General features: G+C 47.9%; 1 protein-coding gene across 1 annotated transcript in view; it reads left to right on the top strand.

Moving 5' to 3' along the window:
- LOC138473484 (deleted in malignant brain tumors 1 protein-like) overlaps window positions 1–22,651 on the top strand; it is a 1,627,178-nt gene that overhangs the window by 1,557,413 nt on the left and 47,114 nt on the right. The window contains exon 14 of the mRNA XM_069612128.1: window positions 13,872–13,891. Coding sequence (XP_069468229.1) covers window positions 13,872–13,891 — 20 coding nt within the window. The remainder of the gene's footprint in view (window positions 1–13,871; window positions 13,892–22,651) is intronic.

Raw genomic sequence — 22,651 nt, forward strand, 5'->3', positions numbered from 1 at the left:
AAGCATCCCCAGACATGTTTCAGCCTTGTTGGGCGTCATCAGTGAGGAGTAGCTTGGGTCTCTAGGCCGGCAGACTCGGGACCCACGTCTGGGCATACCCGTCCCACTCGGGGTGACTTTAGCAAAACGAAAAGGTGATGGCTGGAAGGTATTGAATAAATCATAACCACGGGCAAAGCTCTGGGCAACCCTCCAGACCATCGTTTTTCAGTCTGCCAAGCCATTACAGAAGGGGAAAAACCATATGCAAATCAGGCATGGTCCTACCCCAAAAGGGGCAGTCCAGCCCGAACTGCTAGGTCACATCCCTTCTGCGCGAGACCACAAGCATCCCCAGAGGTGATAGTGTTTGGGCGCCTCCAACCCTCTCAAAGATGTATGGACATACTTTGGGAAGTGCAAAAACCTAACACCAGACATTGCTACTCCGGCAAGTGGAAGTGCTTTGTCATTTGGTGTAATGGCAAGAGCATCAATCCTATTGAATGCACACCGACACATATTGTCCAGTATCTAGCTCACCTACTAGATTCAGGCCTGGTTTTCATTTCCCTGAAAGTCCACTTAGCTGCGCTTTCAGCATACACCATGTCCCAGAAAAAGGTTTTGTGGTGGAAAATTCCAGTAATTAAAGCGTTTATGGAAGGGGTAAAAATACTTCCTCCTCCTATATCCAACCCAGCTCCCGGGTGGGTCCTGAAAGTGGTTCTCATCAGACTAATGTGGCCTCCCTTTGAACCAATGCAGAAGGCTAGCCTTAAAGGGCTCACCTACAAGACCCCCTTCTTGATGGCAATCACATCCATAAAAAGAGTTAGTGAACTGCAAGCCCTTTCAGTTCCGGACCTATTTGTCACAATTCACAAGGATAAGGTGGTCCTGCGTACTCACCCACGATTTGCACCTACATGTATTTCAAAGTTCTAAGTGAACCAATACATAGAACTACCCATCTTTTTCCAGAACCCCACTAACGTGGCAGAAATAAGCCTCCACACACTAGATGTGAGGAGAGCAGTGATCTGTTATCTAGAAAAGACAAAACCACTAAGAAAGACAAACCAGTTTTTCATTTCTGTGGCAGCTGATAGAGAAGGGGACCTTGTCTCTAAATCAGCTATTTCAAAGTGAATCATAAACTGCATCACACTATGCTACACTTATGCCAAGAGAGATCTGCCCTTCACGCCTAGAGCACACACTACCGTTCCTCTTGAGTCCATTTGCAAAAGAGCATCCTGGAGTTCTGCACACACCTTTACTCAACACTACTACCTAGATACACACTCTAGGTCTGATTCTCAGGGGGGACAAGTGGTGCTAAGACCTCTCTTTGCTACTGTTCCTTCACACATCCGACCTCCATCTCTGGGTACTGCTTGCTAGTCTATGCACAGCATGTGATTCTAAGCAGATTAACAAGCATGAAAAGACATGCATTACTCACCGTAATAGCATTTCTGATGATTGTATCTGTTTAGATTAACATGCGCCCACCCTTCCTCCCCTCGTGGAGTAGAAGTAACATAGACATCTTACACCTTCTCTCTTCTGTACTCAGTCATGCTGACTATAAGGCTCCTGCACAGCAGAAAAAAACACAATTGGAGTGACCTCGACGCATGAAGGATTTTGGGTACACTACACGTCACGTTAGGGATAGTGTTACAGTCACACCCATGTCGACCTCCCCTTTCGATCTTCGAAAGAAAGATGCAATACTCTGTGATTACCACTAAATGTCGGACTATATGCGCAGCATCTGAATCTAAGCAGATACAGTCATCATAAATGCTGTTACGGTGAGTAATGCGTGTCACATTATAACCGGCATTCTTTCATATTTTATTTGTGATATGCTCCTCGTAAAAAGATAGGGATAGGTTTATTTTAATTGGGAGGCCGAAATATATATATTCATTGACATTTTCCTGGGGTTGTTCTTTTAATTATTTTCAGACACAAGGAGGATTTGCGCTGCCTTTTTTACCCAAACACATTGTTTTATTTTTGCCTATATTGATTAGCATATCATTTCTATCAGCAAACCCAATCAGGGCATTCAGAGAACGCTGGAGACCAATAGCAGTTTGATCAAACAGCATGATATCATCAGCATAGGCAAGCCAGGGAACAAAAGTACCATTATTTTTGGAAGGAAGGTTACGGATCGTAGTGAACACTCGGTTGATATCAGCTGTATCATATGGTGAATGATAATATAACACCACTATCGAACTATGGGATAATGCTTGCCGAACCTGGGGTACTAAACCCAATTAGTCTGCTGTAAACCAGCCACAGTATCACCACGGAAACTAGACAATCAGTAAATCAAGAGAAAGAATATACCTACCCAGTATGAAAATCCGATATATGAAACTAAACTATAAGGATTATGAGACATACAACTCACTAACCAAAACCTCTAATTTCAGCATATTTAATTAACACAAAAACCCACACAACCACCTCTCTCACAGCAAACCGCACAGACTTCACCACACCGCAACAACAATCAACACATAGGTCGCAACAACAGCACGCAAGGACTCGCTTCGATCCTATATGCACACCCAAGCTCAGCACGCGGTGAAAACCGAACTGAAGCTGCCAACAGTACACCTCTTCTCACTTTCCTACGCCCTCTTCACCCACCAACCCACCCCCACCTTATGTTTACTGATCTTCCTGAGCGCCTGGAGACCAACTCTGTTGGTGACGGTGTGCTACATAAATACATTTAAATTTAACATATAAATTATAAAGTATCAGGGAGAGTGCACATCCCTGTTTCAGGCCTCTATTGGTATCACAGTATTTTGTTTGTGCGCCAGCAGAGTTCAAACAAACTGAAATAGAGGTGTTTGAGTACAGTTGCTGGATAGAATATAATAATGTCCTATCAATGTCCCATTCTCTAAGCTTTTTCCAAAGCGCACAAAGAGAGACCAAATCAAACATCTTGCTAAAATCAAGGTAACAGCAGTATAAATTAGGCCGAGATTTACCATTAGTTTCAGCAATTAAGTATTGAAGGGTAGAAATGTTAGTAATAGTAGTGTGTGCTTTACGAATGCCGGTCTGAAATGGAATCAGTATGTTATTTCTTTCCACCCAACAAGAAAGTTCTTTAAGTAGAAATCTTCTGACTGCAATCATTTATTTCCAAGAGGTGATAGTGTTACGCTCACCTGGTCTCTGCGTAGGCATTGGGGCACAGTTGCAGCACTCCCGGGGTGAGGTTGCTCGGGTCCGATTTCGTCCTCTGCGCTTATATAGTGACTGGGGGTAATGGGTGATGCTGCTCGGGACTGCTCCTGTTGATTAGTTTTGGCGAGCACTACGTCCTGCTGCTTCTGGCAGGGGCGCTGGTATGATCTGGACCGAGTTCCTTCACTGGTCCCTTGCACGTGGTAGTCCAGTCCTGCTGCGACTAAGCCACTATACTTCAGGTAAGTGTTCCTGTTTGCCTTTGTCTTTCCTCGTCTGTTTTTGTTGTATTGTAAAGTTTGTTGTCTTGTATTGCTGTCCGTTCCACTTTTGCCTCCAAGGCATGTATTTTCGATTGTTGCTTGTGGTTTACCAGGAACACAGGGATGACTAGATGTGAGGTCTGTATTGGTTCCTTTTCACCGCTCGACAAGTGGACCCCTACGCTTGCCGGTCGTTGGAGTTTCCCCGAGTCCTGTTCGTCTTCTTCACCCTTGACAGTTGGTCCAACTGCTTTCCTGAGTGGTTTCACAGGGCATTCTCAGGGATAGTGACCTGCCTTACCACAGTACAAACAAAGCTGCTGCTGTCTCCCTTTCTGCCTTGGTGAGTGGGCTTCTTAAGCCTCCGATTTGCATTGGCTCGGACTGATCGTGTGATTTGGTTTGATTCTCACGGGGTCGCACGTAGTCTGACCGCCCCTCAGCCTTGGCCCGATCCATCTTCCAACCCTTCAATCTGTGATCGAGCTGCACTGTCAGGTCGATGTATTCAGCTCATCTTTCCGGGGGATTTACTACTTGGGCTAATACGTCCTTAAGTTCCCCTCGCAAGCCTCAGTGAAAGAGTGTCGTTATTTTCTTCTCTGGCCAGTTAGTTTGTGCTATCAGACGATTGAAGGAAGCGATATATGTTAGTTGGTCTTGATACCCTGCCGTTGTGATAATAATTCATTGTCCAGAGCCCGCCCTTGAGTATGTCATGAAATTAGTTTCTCCATTTCATGCTGGAAACCTCTGAAGTCTCGAGGCAAAGGATCATCCTGGTTTACAAAGGGTATTGACCAGTCCACTGCACTACCTCCCAAATATGAGAGTACAAATATCACTCTCGCTTGATAGTTGGGGAATGCCCAGGTCTGCACAAGAAATGTAGGCAACATTGATTCATAAAGATGGCGTACTTATTTGGATCGCCTGTGAAGCGTTCTGGTGGGGCCAGGGGAACCCCCCCTGGAAGAACCACCTGTACTGGCACGGGCTGTGGAGGCGTGGCAGGAGGGGCATACCCCGGCAGTGGGATCTGGCCTGCCTGTTCCTGGAGCATTTGCCTTGCTAGTTCATCTGTCCGCTCCCGGTTCACAATTAGATCTCTCCTTAGGGCATTGGTTTCCTGTCTTGAGGCATGAACTTCAGCCCGTAACTCTCCCAGTAAGCGGGCCAACTGGTCTGTTTCAGAATTTCCACAACGCCCAGGCAGAGATTCGAAGAGGCTTCGCGTTCTGTTACGCTCACCTGGTCTCTGCAGAGGCGTAGGGGCACGGTTGCAGCCCTCCCAGGGGTGAGGTCGCTCAGGTCCTACTTCTCCCTCTGCGCTTATGTGGTGACTGGTGGTAATAGGTTGTAAAGGAGGTCCCAGATATGGCCTGCACTCCGTCCACCCATTTTGAAATACCAGGAACATACTCACCGAGATATGTGACATATGAGGAGCAAAAAAAACAAACAGAGAGCCACATTAGGGCTCTGCCCAGTGCCCATCAGAAGAGAAATACCTGTTGAAATGCCAATAACCAGACAACCATGGGCAGCACGATACCCATTGAAACAACCGTACCAACAGCTGACACTACATGAAGACTACTTTCAAGCTGTCCCAGAAGAGACCCAAAGGGCCTTACTTGAAGGCGAATGGTGACGTCATGAGGGCCCGGACAGATGTACAGATGAACGAACAACAACCGGAAGAGAACACACAGTAAGACGAAAACGCCATGGATAAAGATATCACAGAGATAGAAGAGACGATGTCGAAATATAAAGAAATGTAACCATAAAGCAGGATCATACTACGCAACCAGCTAACGCCTGTACATAGGCTTGTAACGCAAGAAGCTAAGAAAACAGTACGGCTTGCTATGCTTAGTAGAAGAATGGAGCGGCAAGCGCCAACCATATATATATATCAACCTCAATGAAGCACATTATATAAGTGCAGTCCACTTTACATGAAAGCAGAATTAAGCCCAGGATGGTAGGGGCCTAACAGGCCAGGATTCATATACCAGCACAAAGCCAGACGGAAGAGCGGAATCGAAACTTAGCAAGAAGCAGCTCATGCCTAGGAATTCGAGATCAACCCAAGGAAGGGAGGAGAGCGGCAGCTCCGAAGAATCGAGACTTAAGAGCATAGCAGACTGCCCGTGAAGGTCGAGATAAGGAGGCCCAGGCAGGTGGCGAGTCTGAAGAGAGAATCGAATTTGCAAATAGATGGAAAATGAAGCAGCTTCACGTTGTTCAGACAAGTGACCAGCCAAGCGCGAAGAAGTACCAACGTCTGATGTCACCCAAAACCAGAGGATGCCATAACTTTTCCTCATAAGAAGCTACAGTTTCGAGGCCATCCTCAGCCAACTAATTGACACATAGCCCTAAAGTACTGATTGATGGAAGGGAGGCAGGGTGAATCTTGGGGCATGCTGCATCTCGGTGAACATTCTGCATGCTGCTAATTAAAGTGGAGATTTATGCTTGGGGGTATAACTGACCCAATCACAATGGACCAAGTAATCTAGGGTCCTATAGTTAGTAGAATGAATGAGACGTCGTACTTGTAGTGACGTCTAGCATGAGTGATGTAGAGGGATGGGCGTAGATGCCCACCTGATAAGAGTTATCCAATCCTCACACCCCGTTACCATATACAGTTATAGTACCTATACTTAAGTTACCTTTTCCAACCAATAGACTTGCATGACAAACTTTCGAGTGCTACATGTCAGTGATGATGACTTTTGCCTATAAAAATTGCTGTTTGAATGAAGATTGTGGAAGTTGAAGCGAGACGGGCGATAGCGTCACTGATGATTTCTGAATGTTTCCCCGTTTTTTGTACTTGTCATTAAACGGACTTCCCTTTGCCAAACCATTTGAGTTGTCCTTATTGGTTGGTGTTGGAGTAAGTGAATCCGGCACCCCAGCCTCCTCAAGGTGCAGCTATCTCGTCTTAAAGTACTCGAGGGTGAGCTCTGATCCCATGGGCCCATCATAGGTCACTCCGCCCTCTTATACACTTGGTAGCAGAGGATGGTTTTGACCATCGATTATTGATTATTGATTAAAATAAGACACCTATTGACCGTCGACATGAAGTAACTAGATCTTCGGCAATATCACAAGTCCTCCGCCATGTGGCCAAGTAGACTGTGAAGCTTCCCGTGGACAATGATAGTGTAAAACTATCCAAAATCTGCAGTGGGTCTGAAGGAACCCGTTTTATAAACATAAACCCTTCCATTCCTACGGGCAGCGGAACAGCCGAAAGACCAAAGGAGGCGGTAACATAGGCAGTGATGCTGAGGATCCAGAGAGGAACCATGCGAGCGGTGAGTGAAACAAAAATTGAATGCTTTGGCAAATGTCTGAGGCATTAGAACAAGTAAGTAGAGAAGACTGTATATATATATAATGACTCGAGAATAATTGAGATATTAAAGAATACCAGGGTGGACACCTGAGATAGTAAAGAATACCAGGGTGGACACCTGAAATATTAAAGAATACCAGGGTGGACACATGAGATAGTAAAGAATACCAGGGTGGACACATGAGATAGTAAAGAATACCAGGGTGGACACCTGAAATATTAAAGAATACCAGGGTGGACACATGAGATAGTAAAGAATACCAGGGTGGACACATGAGATAGTAAAGAATACCAGGGTAGACACCTGAGATATTAAAGGATTCCAGGGCGGACACCTGAAGATAGAGAGGATTCGCCTTGTTCCTGCATTTTAAAATAGCGGTCAGAAGATACGTGAACTCTGAGTCCCACATAATGGGGAACGACTAGGCTACTACCACGTTTAAAGACGTCGTAAAAGAAGTTCGTTTAAACTCCATGTCTGGATACAAATTAGAGGCAGAGATATTTTTGTCCAGCTGGTGTCTAACTAGTTTGTCAAGTGCCTGTCATACGTGTTATGTTGTATGTCACATGTAAGAAATTTTGTCTTGTATTGGTTAAAATCAAATAGGGTTTTTACGCGATTCTGTAGTTGAGAGGGAATCACACATGGATTGATGTTCTTGAGTAAATTGGTGATAAAAAGTTTTGGCAGGAAAAAATTGGATTGGAGCTCATATTATTGACAGTGTGTTAAAATTGCATGGAAGCATTGAAAAGTGGTGTTTAAGAGGAAAGTAGAACAGATTTAAGCATGGAAGAAATTACACCATTAGCACACTTATGCAAGCAACTGCCGAAACATGCACCCAAGCTTAAGAAATTTAGCACCCAGTGGGTTAAGGGCACCGCCCACAAGATGTTTATGCCGTGGCCACAAAATGGGTCTTTATCTAAAGCCGTCTTACAGCACATGGTGACTTACTTGCATGCCATGTATACAGGGAAAAAACTTGAGAAACGCCTCGCTGTTCTAGAACTTTGGAAAATGTTCGAACAGTCGAAGGAGGAAGAGCCACCTGTAGACTGGATATTAAACGTATGCACGGAGGGGGGTGAAACGCCTACCGCGCCACCTGCCCCGCCTGAAACAGAAACCGAGGGAAGTAAGCCTGAGGGACTCTACCCATTAAGAGAGCTTAAAGAAGCCACCAGGTACAGCAATCCCGCATATGAGTCACCTACTTACAGTAGTGATGAAAACCGAGGGAAGGATCAGGACAAGATTCTTACCTGCGCAGTCCCGAGGGATAAGGAGAGACGCAATGATGAGAGGAAGGATCAGGCACAGATTAGTGCATCTCTCGATAAGGACAGAGAGGGAAAGAAATGAAAAGAAGGTGAAAGCAGAACTGATGAGATAGCATTCGCAAAAGACGAATGGATGGAAGGACAGATATTGTTGAAACTCGATGGGAAATGAAGTGATGATGTGAGACCTAAAGAGAAGTTAGGCGAGGCGCAGAGAAAAGAGAAAGAAAAGGAGTCAAGGGATGAATGGATAAGACGGAAGGGTAGACTGAGGCTTGAACAACTATATTGCGAAGAGCAAGAGAAACAGCTCGATCGCAAACAGAGAGCAGTCTATGCCTTGCACAGACAGAAACAGCAAGGTTTATAAGAAGAGCAAAGAGTACGTGACAAGATGAGGAGACGAAGGGATGAGGAACTGCGAAGTGAAAATGAACGTAGAAATGAAAGGAGAAGAGAAGAAGATAAGGTCAGAGAAGAGGCGAGGAAGCGCAAAGAATGTGATTATGTCATAGAACGTAAGCATAGGCAGAAAGCACACAATCTCGAATATGTGGAGCGGGAAGTTAAAAAACCCAATCCTGTTGTAGAATGGGAAGACATTGAAGAATTCTTCCCTCCGTACGACTCAGTACCAGGCACAACCAGGGCAAATATTGAAGATGACTTTGATACCAGAAGCATCAGAGAAACGATCGATAAGATATATGATGAAATGGGGTTAGAACAAATATCCCAAGGGGAAAGGGAAGACGAGCGCCTGGAGAGCACTCAGCTGTATGACACTGAGGATATCACCCGATGTAGTGGGAGCAGGAGACTGTCCCTGGACAGACTAGAAATTAGTAAAAATGATGATGACACAAGGAGTTGCGTGAAATGGGAACAATCAATGTTTGACTCCGGAGTGGAAATGGAGCGCGAACAAATGAAGAAGGGAGACCGCGAAAAGCGGCTTTCAAGGGACAAGGGGGTACGATGGTCGGTTGCTAGTGAGTCCGCACCGAGGACAGCAGAATCTGCCACGCAGTCAGACCGGCATGATTGTTCGCCCCATGGCCAGAGGGGGGTGTCAGCACCCGCCTATGTAGACAGGTTGAGGACATTGCTAGGAAGACGGTGATGTGAGAATATAACACCTGCAATAGACAGGAGAGCTATGAGAGAAGAGAAGGAAGGCTGCTCATTCCAATTTCCGCTACTAGAAAAAGGGGGAGCAAGACCGCAATATATTCCATGGCCACATATGGATCGCAAAAATCTAAAAAATAAGCTTCCAATGCTGACATCGGGAGCCGGGAAGTGGATACATGAGTTAGAAAAAATGACAGGGGGTGTCACGTTAGCTATAGGGGACATTAAAGGTCTCCTGATCGCCATACCTGGTGAGAGAGCAGACAATGTGTGGACACGGCAGGGTACCCTGGGGTAACCATAATTAACACAGCTCACGACGGAGCACCATTTAATAATTGCAGAGCAGCAGTATGGAAAGCGCTACGAGTGCTGTACCCAGACACTTCCGATATGCAAGCTTTGACTCGCAAAATGAAGGAGTCGTAAGATCCGTTGATTTATATCCAGAATTTCCAAGACGCGTGGGTGCTCGAAACGCATGAATCTTGGACCAAATCTATACCCGTGTTTTACCACATATTATGCCAAGGGTTGCCAGAACCACTGCAGAAACAGCTCAAGAAATTGGTAGGGGTTGAGGCTAAACCTAGGGCATAAATACAGGTAACTATCGCACATTACTGTAGATTGTTGCAAGAAAAGAATCGGAAAAAGGAGGCAACACGAAAGGGTGAGGAAGCGAACCTGGTGCAAAAGAAATTATCGAAGTATGCTCTTGAAGGAGCCATGCTAACTAGCCCAGCTGAACAGAACCTACAACAGGTGGCTAACCCACAGCAGAACAACCAGGGTAACGTAGGACTATACCCGAGGGGAAGGGGAAGAGGATGGCAAAGTAATCAAGGAGGTTTCCAGAGTAATCAAGGAGGTTTTCAAAACGTGCAAATGGGCAACCCAGATATGTCAAACAGACAAATAATTCAACCACTGCCAGTATGTTGGCTGTGTGGGATGACGGGGCATTTGACGCACACGTGCAGAAGTCAAGACGTGTGGCAGAATAGCAAAGGAATGGGAGCAGGCACAGCAAATCCACCTGCGATCTCACAACAGGGCAATCCGCAAAACCACACAGTGCAGCAACAAGCACCAGGAGTGCATCAGAGTACGCAGCAAGGGGTTCAACCCCCAAACATGGGGAATTTTCCTCAAGGGCAATTTCAACAGGCACCACTGCAATCGTCTCAGGGCACAAACTCCGGGAGGGGAGGCAGCCCAGGGAGTGGAGCAAATCCACAAGTGCACTGTGGGCCGAACTTATGAATGAACTAGGACAGCTCACTGGGAACCCTGATGTGCTCTATCCTATCAGTGACACCAGACCCTAATAGGGAACCTAGCGTGAATGTCGGCATAGGGGGTAAAGAATATTCCTTCTTAGTTGACACGGGTGCAACGCGCTCGTGCATACGTGAAGGCAAGTTTACCTTGTCCGGCGATGCCATAGATACTCAGTTTTACAGGAGCTCACAGTCGCGTTCCCTTTACAGACGCACTCCCAGTCTCCGTAAGAGAGTGTGAAATGAATGTACCTTTATTGTATTCGCGTCAGACCCCAGTAAACATTTTGGGTCGAGACTTAATGACAAAGTTGAAAATGACAATCTTGTTTACGGAGGAAGGCATAGTATGCTCCACTCCAGGAATGCATTATTCAAGCGTGTGCGAAATTATCAGGGCATACTCGGGGCACATAGCCATGAGAGCTATACCATTCGAGCCTGAAGGTTTCGCATATGGCATGTGTGTGCTCATGGCAGGATTGCCAGGCCTTGCAGATAGGACCGTGAGAACCCCAGATGAATTCTTATTCAGACCAAGAATACCGATGCATGAAGAGGAGGGACGAGTATTTCCCTTGATGATACATACCGCAGTTGTGCGAGGGAAAATAGCATTGGTTAAAGGCTACGATGATGAAGGCAGACAATGGTGCGCAATTATCGCCATTGAAGAAGGGTGTCGAGTGACTGACGTCACCAATGACGATCTATTTGAAGAACAACCAGACTCAGAGGAGACAAGAGTGGAAGTGAGTCTCATATTTTGGGTAAAAATGATCAAAGGAGAAGTGCCCCAGAGAATGACGTTGGCACTGATACGTCCGGAATACTTTGATGACGACATGGCCCAGGTGCCTGTCTCAGTATGGACTACAGGACCATATGACGTAGGCCTCCTGAAGGGAGTGGGAGAAATGAAAATGAAACTGAAACCAGGAGCAATTTTACCCAGAGCGCAACAGTACTCCAAGCCCAGAGAGGCAGATGAGGGGATCGCGAAGACAATTTACACCATGATGGACCAGGGCATCTTGGTGACGTCAGAGTCACCATGTAATACGTGATTTATCCTGTTAAGAAATTAAAGGGAGGGTCTTGGCGTTTAATTCAAGATTTAAGAGCATTAAACAATATTGTTGAAGCCGGGTTCCCTCTAGCACCCTAATCCATCTACAATCTTATGTAATATACCCATCGAGGCAAAATATTTTACAGTGATTGACTTGAAAAATGCCTTTTTCTCAATCCCGTTGCACTGTGACTCTCAAGATCTGACATCATTCACTTTCAGAAAAATGCGTCTGAAAAGCACGAGATTGCCAGTCTCCGTCCATTTTCAATAGAGTCCTACAGATGGACCTAAGCATCATTAAATTAGAAAGTGTCGTCTTGCAATATGTGGACGACATCTTGATCTTGATCTGCAGCTCCACGGAAGAACAATGCAGACGCGATTCTATTCGGCTATTGACTATACTGGCTGAGAAAGGTTATAAGGTCGACAAGGAAAAGTTGCAGTATTGTCAACAAGAGGTGCTATACATAGGCCAGCTGATCTCACATGAAGGCAAGAAGGTGACCCCAGAAAGCACTGAAGCCATATTGAACACGGCTAAGCCACACACAATAAAGAAAATGCAGAGCTTTCTAGACCTATGTAACTATGTTAGAGCATGGGTCTTCGATTACAGCTCATACACCAGGCCTTTGCTTCAGGCTCTAAAGAAAGCCCAGGTGACAAATGAAAAGATTGAATGGTCCGAGGCAATGGAAAAAGGGTTTGCTGAACTCAAGCAAGCGATTTGAACAGCTCCAGTTCTCGGAATTCCTAATTATGCAGAGGAATTCTACCTGTTTTCGCACACATATGGCAATGTTATGACAGCAGTTCTCTCTCAAAAAACTTTGTTGGGTTACAAGCACCTGGCATATTACAGTGGGATCCTGGACCCAGTAATGAGAGGTCATTTCACATGCGAACAAAGTGTAACTGCCGCAGCGTTCGCCATAGAAAAGGCAACCACTATTGTGATGGGATGTTCCATGACGTTATACGTCGAACATTCACTGTTCGCTATTTTAGAGAAACCTAAAGTCACGTTGACGTCTCAGAGAGCCTCTGCATATGAAGTGATCATATCTAATCCATCGATCAAAATACTTCGATGTAAAACAGTGAACCCAGCTACATTCATAGCAGAGCCAGTCACTGAAGGAGAGCCGATACATGACTGTGCAAACTATGAAGAATTCTATGATGAAATCCCCAGGGTGAGAGAAAATGCCCTGGCGGGAGGAGAGATTGTTTTCATCAGCGACTCTTCGAGAATCGACCAAGAAAACGGAAAAAGATATACAGGCGTTGCCGTAATGAAACACATAGCAAACGGAGAATTCTGGGTACTCGTCAGTGCACGAATACCATCTCATTATTCAGCGCAGGCTGCAGAACTATTGGCATTGATACTCGCCATAGAGAATCACGCAGACCAGGAAGTAACGGTGTACAGTGACTCCGCATATGTGACGTCCAAAGTGCACCCAGAACTAGCATGCTGGATAAGGAGGGGCTACCTCCGAGCGGACGGCACGCCAGTGCAGCATGCAGCCTTATTGAACAGGCTGATTAAGGAACTACAGCTCCCAGTGGGCATAGTGGTCATGAAATGCGCCTCCCACACCAAAGGGACAGATTTTGTGTCACATGGAAACCACGCAGCAGACACGGAAGCCAAGCGAATGGCATCCAAAAGTGAGATGATCATGGAAATGGAAGTGGCATGTACACATGAGAGAATGATTGTGGCAAGAACCACACCTGAAGCTTATAGCGATATGGGGCAGCCACAACTAATGGAGCTTCAAGGGGAGGCACCGCAGGACGAGAAGAACCTTTGGAAATATCAAGGGTGTTCCTTAAACCCCTCTGACGGATTGTGGCAGCAAGACAGCACTGTTAAACCAGTAATGCCTGTAGCCCTACTAAAAATAACATTGGAGCAATTGCATTACCCCCTACACATGTCATAAGAAAATTTATCAGAAACGCTCGCGGATTACTGGTTTATACCAAATTTAGATGAGCATGTTGCATTCTTTATGGTGAACTGCATAATCTGCCAGCAATTCACTGCTGGGCACACATTAAAAGTACTGAGAGGAGTCATCCCCCGGCCCAATGGGCCTTTTCAGTACCTACATATCGACTATGTCGACATGATTCAAGTGTGCAACGGGTATGTCCATTCTCTAGATGGATAGAAGCAGGTCCATGTACACACTCAGACTCTACGTGTGCAGCCAAATTCCTAGTGAGGGAAGTGTTCTCTAGGTGGGGGGTGTGTGAAGTGATGAGATCAGATAATGGAGCTCCTTTTGTAAATTCAGTCTTTGAGCAGATTAGCTTGTTGCTTGGTATAAAGAATAAGTTCTCGTCGGCGTATCATCCAGAAGGTAATGGTATCTGTGAGAGGATCAACGGCTTGTTAAAAGAAAGGATAGCCAAGTTGAAGCTTACTCTAAAGAAGGGATGGTTGCACTGCCTTCCACTGGCATTGTATGCTCTTCGGAACCAACCAGGCTCTGACCATCATCTTACGCCTCACAAGATAGTCACAGGAAGGCGAATGAGTACTCCCCTAACCCCTCGAGACAGAGCTAGATATGATGCCCAGCCAACCGGAGAGGTCCTGGGATCCAAATTACAAGAATATCTGAACTGCATGCCATCCAGTCTTACTGTAATTTCAGACCAACTGCAGCGATGATGAAAAGGGTGCAGCACAGCACAAAACGCAGCAGGAGATGCAACAACAGACCCAGCTCAAGGTCTACGTGTTCCACTCGTCTTTCCTGGAGATGTGGTGTTAGTAAAAAACCACACGAGGAAGTGGTGGGATGAGCCAAGATTCAATGGCCCTTTCATCGTAGAGGACTGCACTCCTTCAGCTGTAAACCTGCAAGGCAGGAGAGCATTGATTTTTCTCAATGACATTAAGCCCTATATCGGAGAAAGCCCTCTAGCTGCACCCCACTGCGAAGAAACTACAGGCAACGGGGAAGAACCTCAGCACATGCAGACGAGCTCCATGACGAGGAAGATGGACGCATGAGCAGCAAAGCCAAGACAAAGAACTCTTGAGCCAGCTGTGGACCAAGCTAAGTTCTTGGGTCACAATCCTCGCATCAGGAAAGTGCAAGCATTGTTCACGTCAAGGGAAGAGCCTATAATCCTGAACCCAGCAAGGCAGGACAAATGTCCCTGTCACCTGAGGACAGCCGACTGGCTCACAACATCCTCTTTCGTCTAGTCGCTGACTTTCCAGAGCTAGTGTGGAGACCAATCGATGTGAACGTCCTCACCTTCATTAGGGATCCAGCTAACGTCTCACAGATGGGAACGCTCCTCCACGGCATCATGCTGCAAGTGGAGCTGTCCAACTTTCAGAGAGATTACATGAGGAGATTCCAGTGAAACCTTCTGCCGAGGGACTGATTGAGGGAACAGAGACAAGAACTTCACCTTTATTTGTTTTTATTGCCATTTTTTCCCATTTCACCATATTGAACAGTGTCCAGCATGTCCTCAGGACTAAAGCAGATTTGGTGGGTCAATTGGGGACTCACCTACTTTTAATATACACAGTAAAAGTGACTTATCAAAGTGTTAGTCTAATCTATTTTTCCATAGTCTAGCAAGGACACTGCATCCTGTATCAAGAGACAATCGTCACCCGCAAGAGGGGGGACACTTGTGAAGCACCAGACACTTAATGATACAAACTGTTCGAGAACAATAGTGAATTGGGGAAAAGAATAAACAATGACATTTTGTTATGATCAAGATGGGGCCCAGAACAGTAACCTGGTCCTCCCACAAGCAGAGGGGCGCACTCGCTTCTTTGGAAGGAAATGGTGCTGCCTCATGTACCGTACCATCATGTATTTACGCATTGTGTTTATCATTATTTTGCTGTCATTAACGATCCGAGCTGCATTTTTTCTTGGTGCACGAAGCGTTCCAATTTCAGTGCACCCACCTGATGGTGTACGCATGAGTCCCACAAAAGCACCAGCTTTGACACACTCCTACCTGATGGCTACAAGATCCTCTCCCTGCCAAGACCCAACCGTGCAGGGGGGGGTAGCCCTTATCTTCCCGGAGTGTATTCCTGCCACTGTCACTCCTACGCAGACCTACTCCTCTTTTGAATGTCTTGTCTGCCGACTCTCTCTCTCTCCTAGCCATTCCCTTACCGTGGCTACTATCTATCGGCCACCTGGTCAACTTTCCTCCTTCCTCTCTGAGTGGGCTGACCTCTCCTCCTCACTCCTGTCCTCTACCACTCAACTCCTCTTTCTTGGTGACTTCAACATACACCTGGATGCCTCCTGTCCCCCCACTGGACTCTTTCGTGACCTCTGCGACTCTCTCTCACTCTCTATTCTCCCGTCTGGGCCTACTCATTCTGCAGGGCACACTCTTGATGCTCTGATCTCTTCTGACCTTCCCCTCTCTGTCCGTCTCTCCACTCCTCTCTCCTGGAGTGATCACTTTCTCCTATTATTGTAACTAGCGTCACGAGAACGCTGCGTACCTGTTCGTCCGGTTGGGTTTCTTGATGATGAGGCCAGGCTGTCAGAGGATCCGAAGAGACGTGATTAATGGCACGGGGAACCAGCCCAACCCCAGCCCGAATAGAACCGGATTGGAGGCGAACCGGCTCCCAACGCCACGGTATTGCTCACCCCTGATTAATGTGGCGTCAGGACAGTGCAAGCACTGGCAGGGGGAGCCTCTGCGTAGATGGTTCAAAGTCCTCAGAAGTATTCCGGCAAAATGCAGATCCGGAGGCAGGAAGCAGATTGTGCCACCAGGAACGAAGGCAAGGAAGCAAGCAGGGCAGGCTGGTAATGAGAAGAGCACGGGGACTGGAGTGGGAAGGAGTGAGGAATGACTGAGCTAGGCGGACAAGGAGGGACAGGCAGGGACCAGGACAAGGGAAGCCAGGGAGGACTCAGGGACAGGAGGGAACTAGAAGGAGGGAGCGCAAGGACAGAGAGACAGGGGTTCCCCAGGCAGAACAGGGGAAGAAGGAAGCAAGCAGGAATACTGGAATTCCACACAAGGCAGCAAGGACACGATCCGAACAAACCGCGTTGAGACGCGGTTTGGAAAAGGATCAGGGCTCCTTAAATAGGCCCAACAACACCTGGGAGGCTTGCAACGCAAGCCGTTCCGTCTCTCAGGCATTGGATACCCCACAACGAGGCTTGGGCCGCATACCTCCCAGTATCGAGCATCCTGCGCACTGCGCATGCGCGAAGCGCGGAGAGCGGACGCCCGCGCATGCGCAAAGCAGCGTGCACAGGAGACCCGGAAGCGCCCGAGACCCGGGACACCCCCGAACCCCGAAGCCGGAAGCGAGGATACAACCTCCAAGACGTGGAGCGCCGTAACGGGCAAGGAGACCTCAGGAAAGGTGGCGTGGCACTATGCCCCCTCCCAGAAAGACCCGGGGCCCCAGGTTTCCAGGGAAAGCGAAGAAAGAATTCACGGACAAGCCGGGGAGCGTGCACATTACAGTGTGGCTCCCAGGTGCGATCACAAGCAGGATAATCCTTCCAGTCGATTAAGAACTGGAGTACACCCCGACGAATCCGTGAATCACAGATCTCCTGAACCTCAAACTCAGGAACCCCCTGAACCAGAACAGAGGAGGGCCGAGGACCAGAACGTCCAAAGACATCCTGCACATAGGGCTTCAAAAGGGAGACATGGAATACTGGGTGTATTTTCCAAGTGCGGGGCAACACCAATCGAAAAGCCACTGAAGACAAACGTTTGGCAATTCTGAAAGGTCCATAGAATCGGGGTGCCAACTTAGTGGGTAAATTACGAACTGGTAAATTTTTGGAAGACAACCAAACCAGATCGCCCACCTGGAAATTGGGCTCCGTGGTTCGACCCCTATCAGCCTGCTCCTTCATGCGTTCGCGTGTCTTCGTAAGGGTTCTCCGGGCCAGGTCATGTTGTTTCTGGATCTTGAAGACCAAATGATCAGCAGATGGAACGGAACTGGACACCACAGGTGAGAAGGGAACCAACTTGGGATGTTGTCCAGCTGAACACAAAAAGGGACTGATGCCAGTGGCAGCATGGGTCGCATTGTTATAGGAAACTTCTGCCAGGTCCAGGTACCTTAACCAGTTTGACTGTGTGGCATTGGCATAGCAACGTAAGTACTGCTCCAGGGTCTGATTCGTCCTTTCGGTCTGGCCGTTGGTGTGCGGGTGGTAGCCTGAGCTCAAGGCCCTGTGGATACCCAGATGAGTACACAACTGACGCCAGAAAGAAGAAAGAAATTGCGAACCACGATCAGAGATGATCTTCTCAGGGAGTCCGTGTAACCGATATATGTTGTGTAGAAAAGCCAATGCCATCTGGGAGGAGGTTGGAATCTTCATGAATGGAATGAAGTGTGCGTATTTAGTGAAACAGTCCACAACCACCATGACACAAGTGTGTTCTGCAGAGGGCGGAAGCTCGACAATGAAGTCGGTGGCGATAGTATGCCAAGGGTAGGGAGGTGTTTCAGTAGGCTTGAGGAGCCCCAAAGGCTTTCTTCTGGGTGTCTTCGTCTGAGCACAGACAGGACAACTTTCCACGTATAATTTCACTTCCCTGGCCCATCCGGGCCACCAGAATTGTCTGGAGATTAATTCCTGGGTAGCCTTGATACCACGATGACCAGCTACTCGAGAGTCGTGAAATCCATGTAGGATGTCCAAGCGAAGAGCAGTCGAAGGTATGTACAACCGGTTCAGAAAGAACAAAAACCCATTGCGTTCGCAGATCTGGGGTTTCTTCAGCAGGTCGATACGTTCTGGATCCCTCAAGGTCTCTCGAATGATCCTCTGAAGATGCGGAGCTAAGGTTAGTAGAAAGTGTTTGGGAGATATCATAGGCATGTTCAAACTGTCCCCCACTTCTTCTTTTTCCAGAGATCGGGACAAGGCATCAGCCTTCTGGTTCTGGGAGCTAGGGATGTATGTGATGTTGAAATCATAGTGAGAGAAGAAGAAGGCCCATCGGGCTTGACGAGCAGTGCGACACTGCAATGATCGTAGGAACTGCAAGTTGCGATGGTCAGTACGTACTTCTACAGGAAAACGACCACCAAGTAAATGATGCCTCCACTCTTCGAATGCCGTCTTGATGGCCAAAAGTTCTTTTTCAATGACTGCGTAGTTCAGCTCACTGGAGGTTAGTTTCCGCGAGTAATAGGCCACAGGGTGTTCGTCGCCAGATGTAGGATGTTTCTGCAGTAGGACCGCTCCAACAGCGAAGTCGGAGGCATCTGCTTCGATGACATATGGCAGCTCGTCGTTAGGATGACGCAAAACGGGAGCCGTACTAAACGCCGTCTTTAAGTGCTCGAAAGCAGTTGATGCCACATGATCCCAAAGGAAAGGTATCTTGACACTGGTTAGACGTGACAATGGGGCCGTGAACTGTGAAAACTGCGGGATAAAACGCCGATAAAAGTTGGCGAACCCCAAAAACCGTTGAAGGGATTTCAAATGATGTGGTTGTTTCCAATTCAGAATAGCCTTCACTTTGCCCGAATCCATGTGGATACCTGCATTGCTGATTACGTATCCCAGGAACTCCATGCTATTCTGGTGAAATGAGCACTTTTCGGCTTTGGCGTATAGGTGATTCCGTGACAATCGCAGAAGTACTTCACGAACGTGCGAGACGTGTAACTTTGGATCGTCCGAGAAGATCAGGATGTCGTCTAAGTAAACCCAGACCGAAATGCCCACCAAATCACCAAACACGTTGTCCATAAACCGTTGGAAGACGGCAGGGGCATTACACAACCCGAAGGGCATTACCCTGTATTCGTAGTGCCCAAAGGGTGTCTTGAATGCTGTCTTCCACTCGTCGCCCTCTTTGATTCTAACCAGGTGGTAGGCTCCTCGGAGATCCAATTTAGTGAAGATAATGGCAGAACGTAAGGACTCCATGATGTTCCGAATCAATGGTAGAGGGTACCTGTCCTTGAGTGTTATGTCATTCAATTGACGGTAATCGATACAGGGTCGCAGGGTCCCCTCCTTCTTTTTAACAAAGAACAGCGGAAAACCGGCGGATGACTTGGAGGGTACGATGTAACCTTTCTTTGAACAATCATCTAGATAATTCCGGAGTACTTGTTTTTCAGACTGCGTTAGAGAGTATAGCTTCCCATGAGGAATCACAGCACCAGGAATCAGGTCTATTGAACAGTCAAACGTCCTGTGAGGAGGAAGAGGTATTTCTCCGGGCTCCGAAAACACCGTACAAAGGTCGGCGTAAACATTTGGGATCTGGGACAGAGAACATAAAGCAGATGAGTCCTCCCCTGGAACCAGAGGGATCAAGGTTGTAGACTTCAAGGAGGTGTTGTGGCAGCGACATTCATTTAGGCAAAAGGCAGAAACAAAAGTCAAAGTACGGGACTCCCAATTGATCGTAGGATTGTGTCGCAAAAGCCAGGGCAGTCCCAAAACCACAGGATACGAAGGTGACTTGATGACGTCGAGGGCTATCCTCTCTTCATGCCCCATGACCTGTAATAGCATGCCGATGGTATGCAACCGGATGGGACCGGAAGCCAAAGGTGTACCATCGATGACCTCTACTGGTATAACAGTTCTCCTGGTAAGTAAAGGCATACCAATGTTGATGGCAAATGCCTCATCAATATAGTTACCGGAGGCCCCGCAATCTAATAGACCCTGGACATCAATCGTTTTATCAAGCCACTTCAAGGTTATCCCCAGAGTCATCAGGGCGGCAGGCTGCATTGGGGGCAGTTGTAATCCAGGGCTGGAAAGGTCTGAAAGGAAGAAAGGACCTGTCGTAGCCTTTCCCTTAGACGACAGGTCTTCTAGTTTCCCCCTTTCTTGATAGGACGCAAAGGGCAGGTTCCCAGAAAATGACCAGCACCCCCGCAGTATAAACATAATCGCAGGCTTCTCCTGCGCTTCTTCTCCTCTTCCGATAATGGGCCCCTTACAGCTCCCAGTTGCATTGGTTCTTGGGTGGCATCCGAAGGTGCTGACATCCCGGTAGGATGGGTCAGTGGTCTGAGGTTTCCCTTCTCAAAACGTCGTCTTTCGCCTCTTCTTTCGGCCAACCTCTGGTCTATCCTTAACACTTGTTCAATAAGTTTCTGTAGATCGTCAGGTTCCGGAATGTGTAGCAATTCATCTTTGTATTCTTCTCTTAATCCACGGCGAAACAAGGTCTTCTGCGTTACCTCTGGCCATAAGGAGTCTGTTGCCAACTGACGGAAACGGCTGATGTAAGAGATGATATCGGTATTGGCTTGTTGTATGTCCATCAATTGATTCTGCGCTGCTGAAGCCAGATTGGGGGATTGAAACACATCCAAGAATGCTTTCTCGAAGGCTAGAAAATCATTCAGGATTGGATTATTGGTAACGACCAATGGAGTTGCCCAGGCAAGCGCGTTCCCGGATAAGTTGCCCAAGATGTATCCGATCTTGGCTTTGTCATTGGTAAAGTGAGATGAACGGAAGAGAAAGTGTATACGGCAGTGATTACAAAATTCTCCCACACGGCGGGGATCACCATCGAACTTGATGGGAGCCGTGTGAGCCATGGGACCTTCGGGTTGTGGAATGGCACCAACATTCTGTGTCATCATTTGGCGTAAGGCTACGTTTTCCTGACGAAGTGCCGCCATCTCAGCACGAAGTGCTTGAAGTTCATTACGAAGACCCGGATCTTCTTCCATCGTAGAGTCCGAGGTGTCAGAAGACAGGCGTCTCAATCTATTGTAACTAGCGTCACGAGAACGCTGCGTACCTGTTCGTCCGGTTGGGTTTCTTGATGATGAGGCCAGGCTGTCAGAGGATCCGAAGAGACGTGATTAATGGCACGGGGAACCAGCCCAACCCCAGCCCGAATAGAACCGGATTGGAGGCGAACCGGCTCCCAACGCCACGGTATTGCTCACCCCTGATTAATGTGGCGTCAGGACAGTGCAAGCACTGGCAGGGGGAGCCTCTGCGTAGATGGTTCAAAGTCCTCAGAAGTATTCCGGCAAAATGCAGATCCGGAGGCAGGAAGCAGATTGTGCCACCAGGAACGAAGGCAAGGAAGCAAGCAGGGCAGGCTGGTAATGAGAAGAGCACGGGGACTGGAGTGGGAAGGAGTGAGGAATGACTGAGCTAGGCGGACAAGGAGGGACAGGCAGGGACCAGGACAAGGGAAGCCAGGGAGGACTCAGGGACAGGAGGGAACTAGAAGGAGGGAGCGCAAGGACAGAGAGACAGGGGTTCCCCAGGCAGAACAGGGGAAGAAGGAAGCAAGCAGGAATACTGGAATTCCACACAAGGCAGCAAGGACACGATCCGAACAAACCGCGTTGAGACGCGGTTTGGAAAAGGATCAGGGCTCCTTAAATAGGCCCAACAACACCTGGGAGGCTTGCAACGCAAGCCGTTCCGTCTCTCAGGCATTGGATACCCCACAACGAGGCTTGGGCCGCATACCTCCCAGTATCGAGCATCCTGCGCACTGCGCATGCGCGAAGCGCGGAGAGCGGACGCCCGCGCATGCGCAAAGCAGCGTGCACAGGAGACCCGGAAGCGCCCGAGACCCGGGACACCCCCGAACCCCGAAGCCGGAAGCGAGGATACAACCTCCAAGACGTGGAGCGCCGTAACGGGCAAGGAGACCTCAGGACAGGTGGCGTGACACCTATCCTCCCACCGCACCCTCCCTGCCCCACAGGCAAAGCCACCCTCATCATTGCCACCCACCTTCTCGGTCATTCGACCCATGAAGCGCGTGTCAGTTGCGGCTTTCGCTGCCACCTTCTCGCCCCCCCTCCCCCTTCGGCTGACTCCCACCCTGACACAGCCCCCTCCTTGCTCCACTCTGCTATATCTGATACTCTTGATATCCTTGCCCCTGTCATGAAAATCCGCCTGAAGCCCAAAGCCAAATGTAACTCCTGGTATGATTCGGATCTCATCACCCTAAAACGCAAGTGCAGGGT

Source organism: Ambystoma mexicanum, chromosome 8 (genome assembly GCF_040938575.1).
Source record: "Ambystoma mexicanum isolate Mex_15411 chromosome 8, UKY_AmexF1_1, whole genome shotgun sequence".
In the NCBI taxonomy this organism is placed as follows: Eukaryota; Metazoa; Chordata; class Amphibia; order Caudata; family Ambystomatidae; genus Ambystoma; species Ambystoma mexicanum.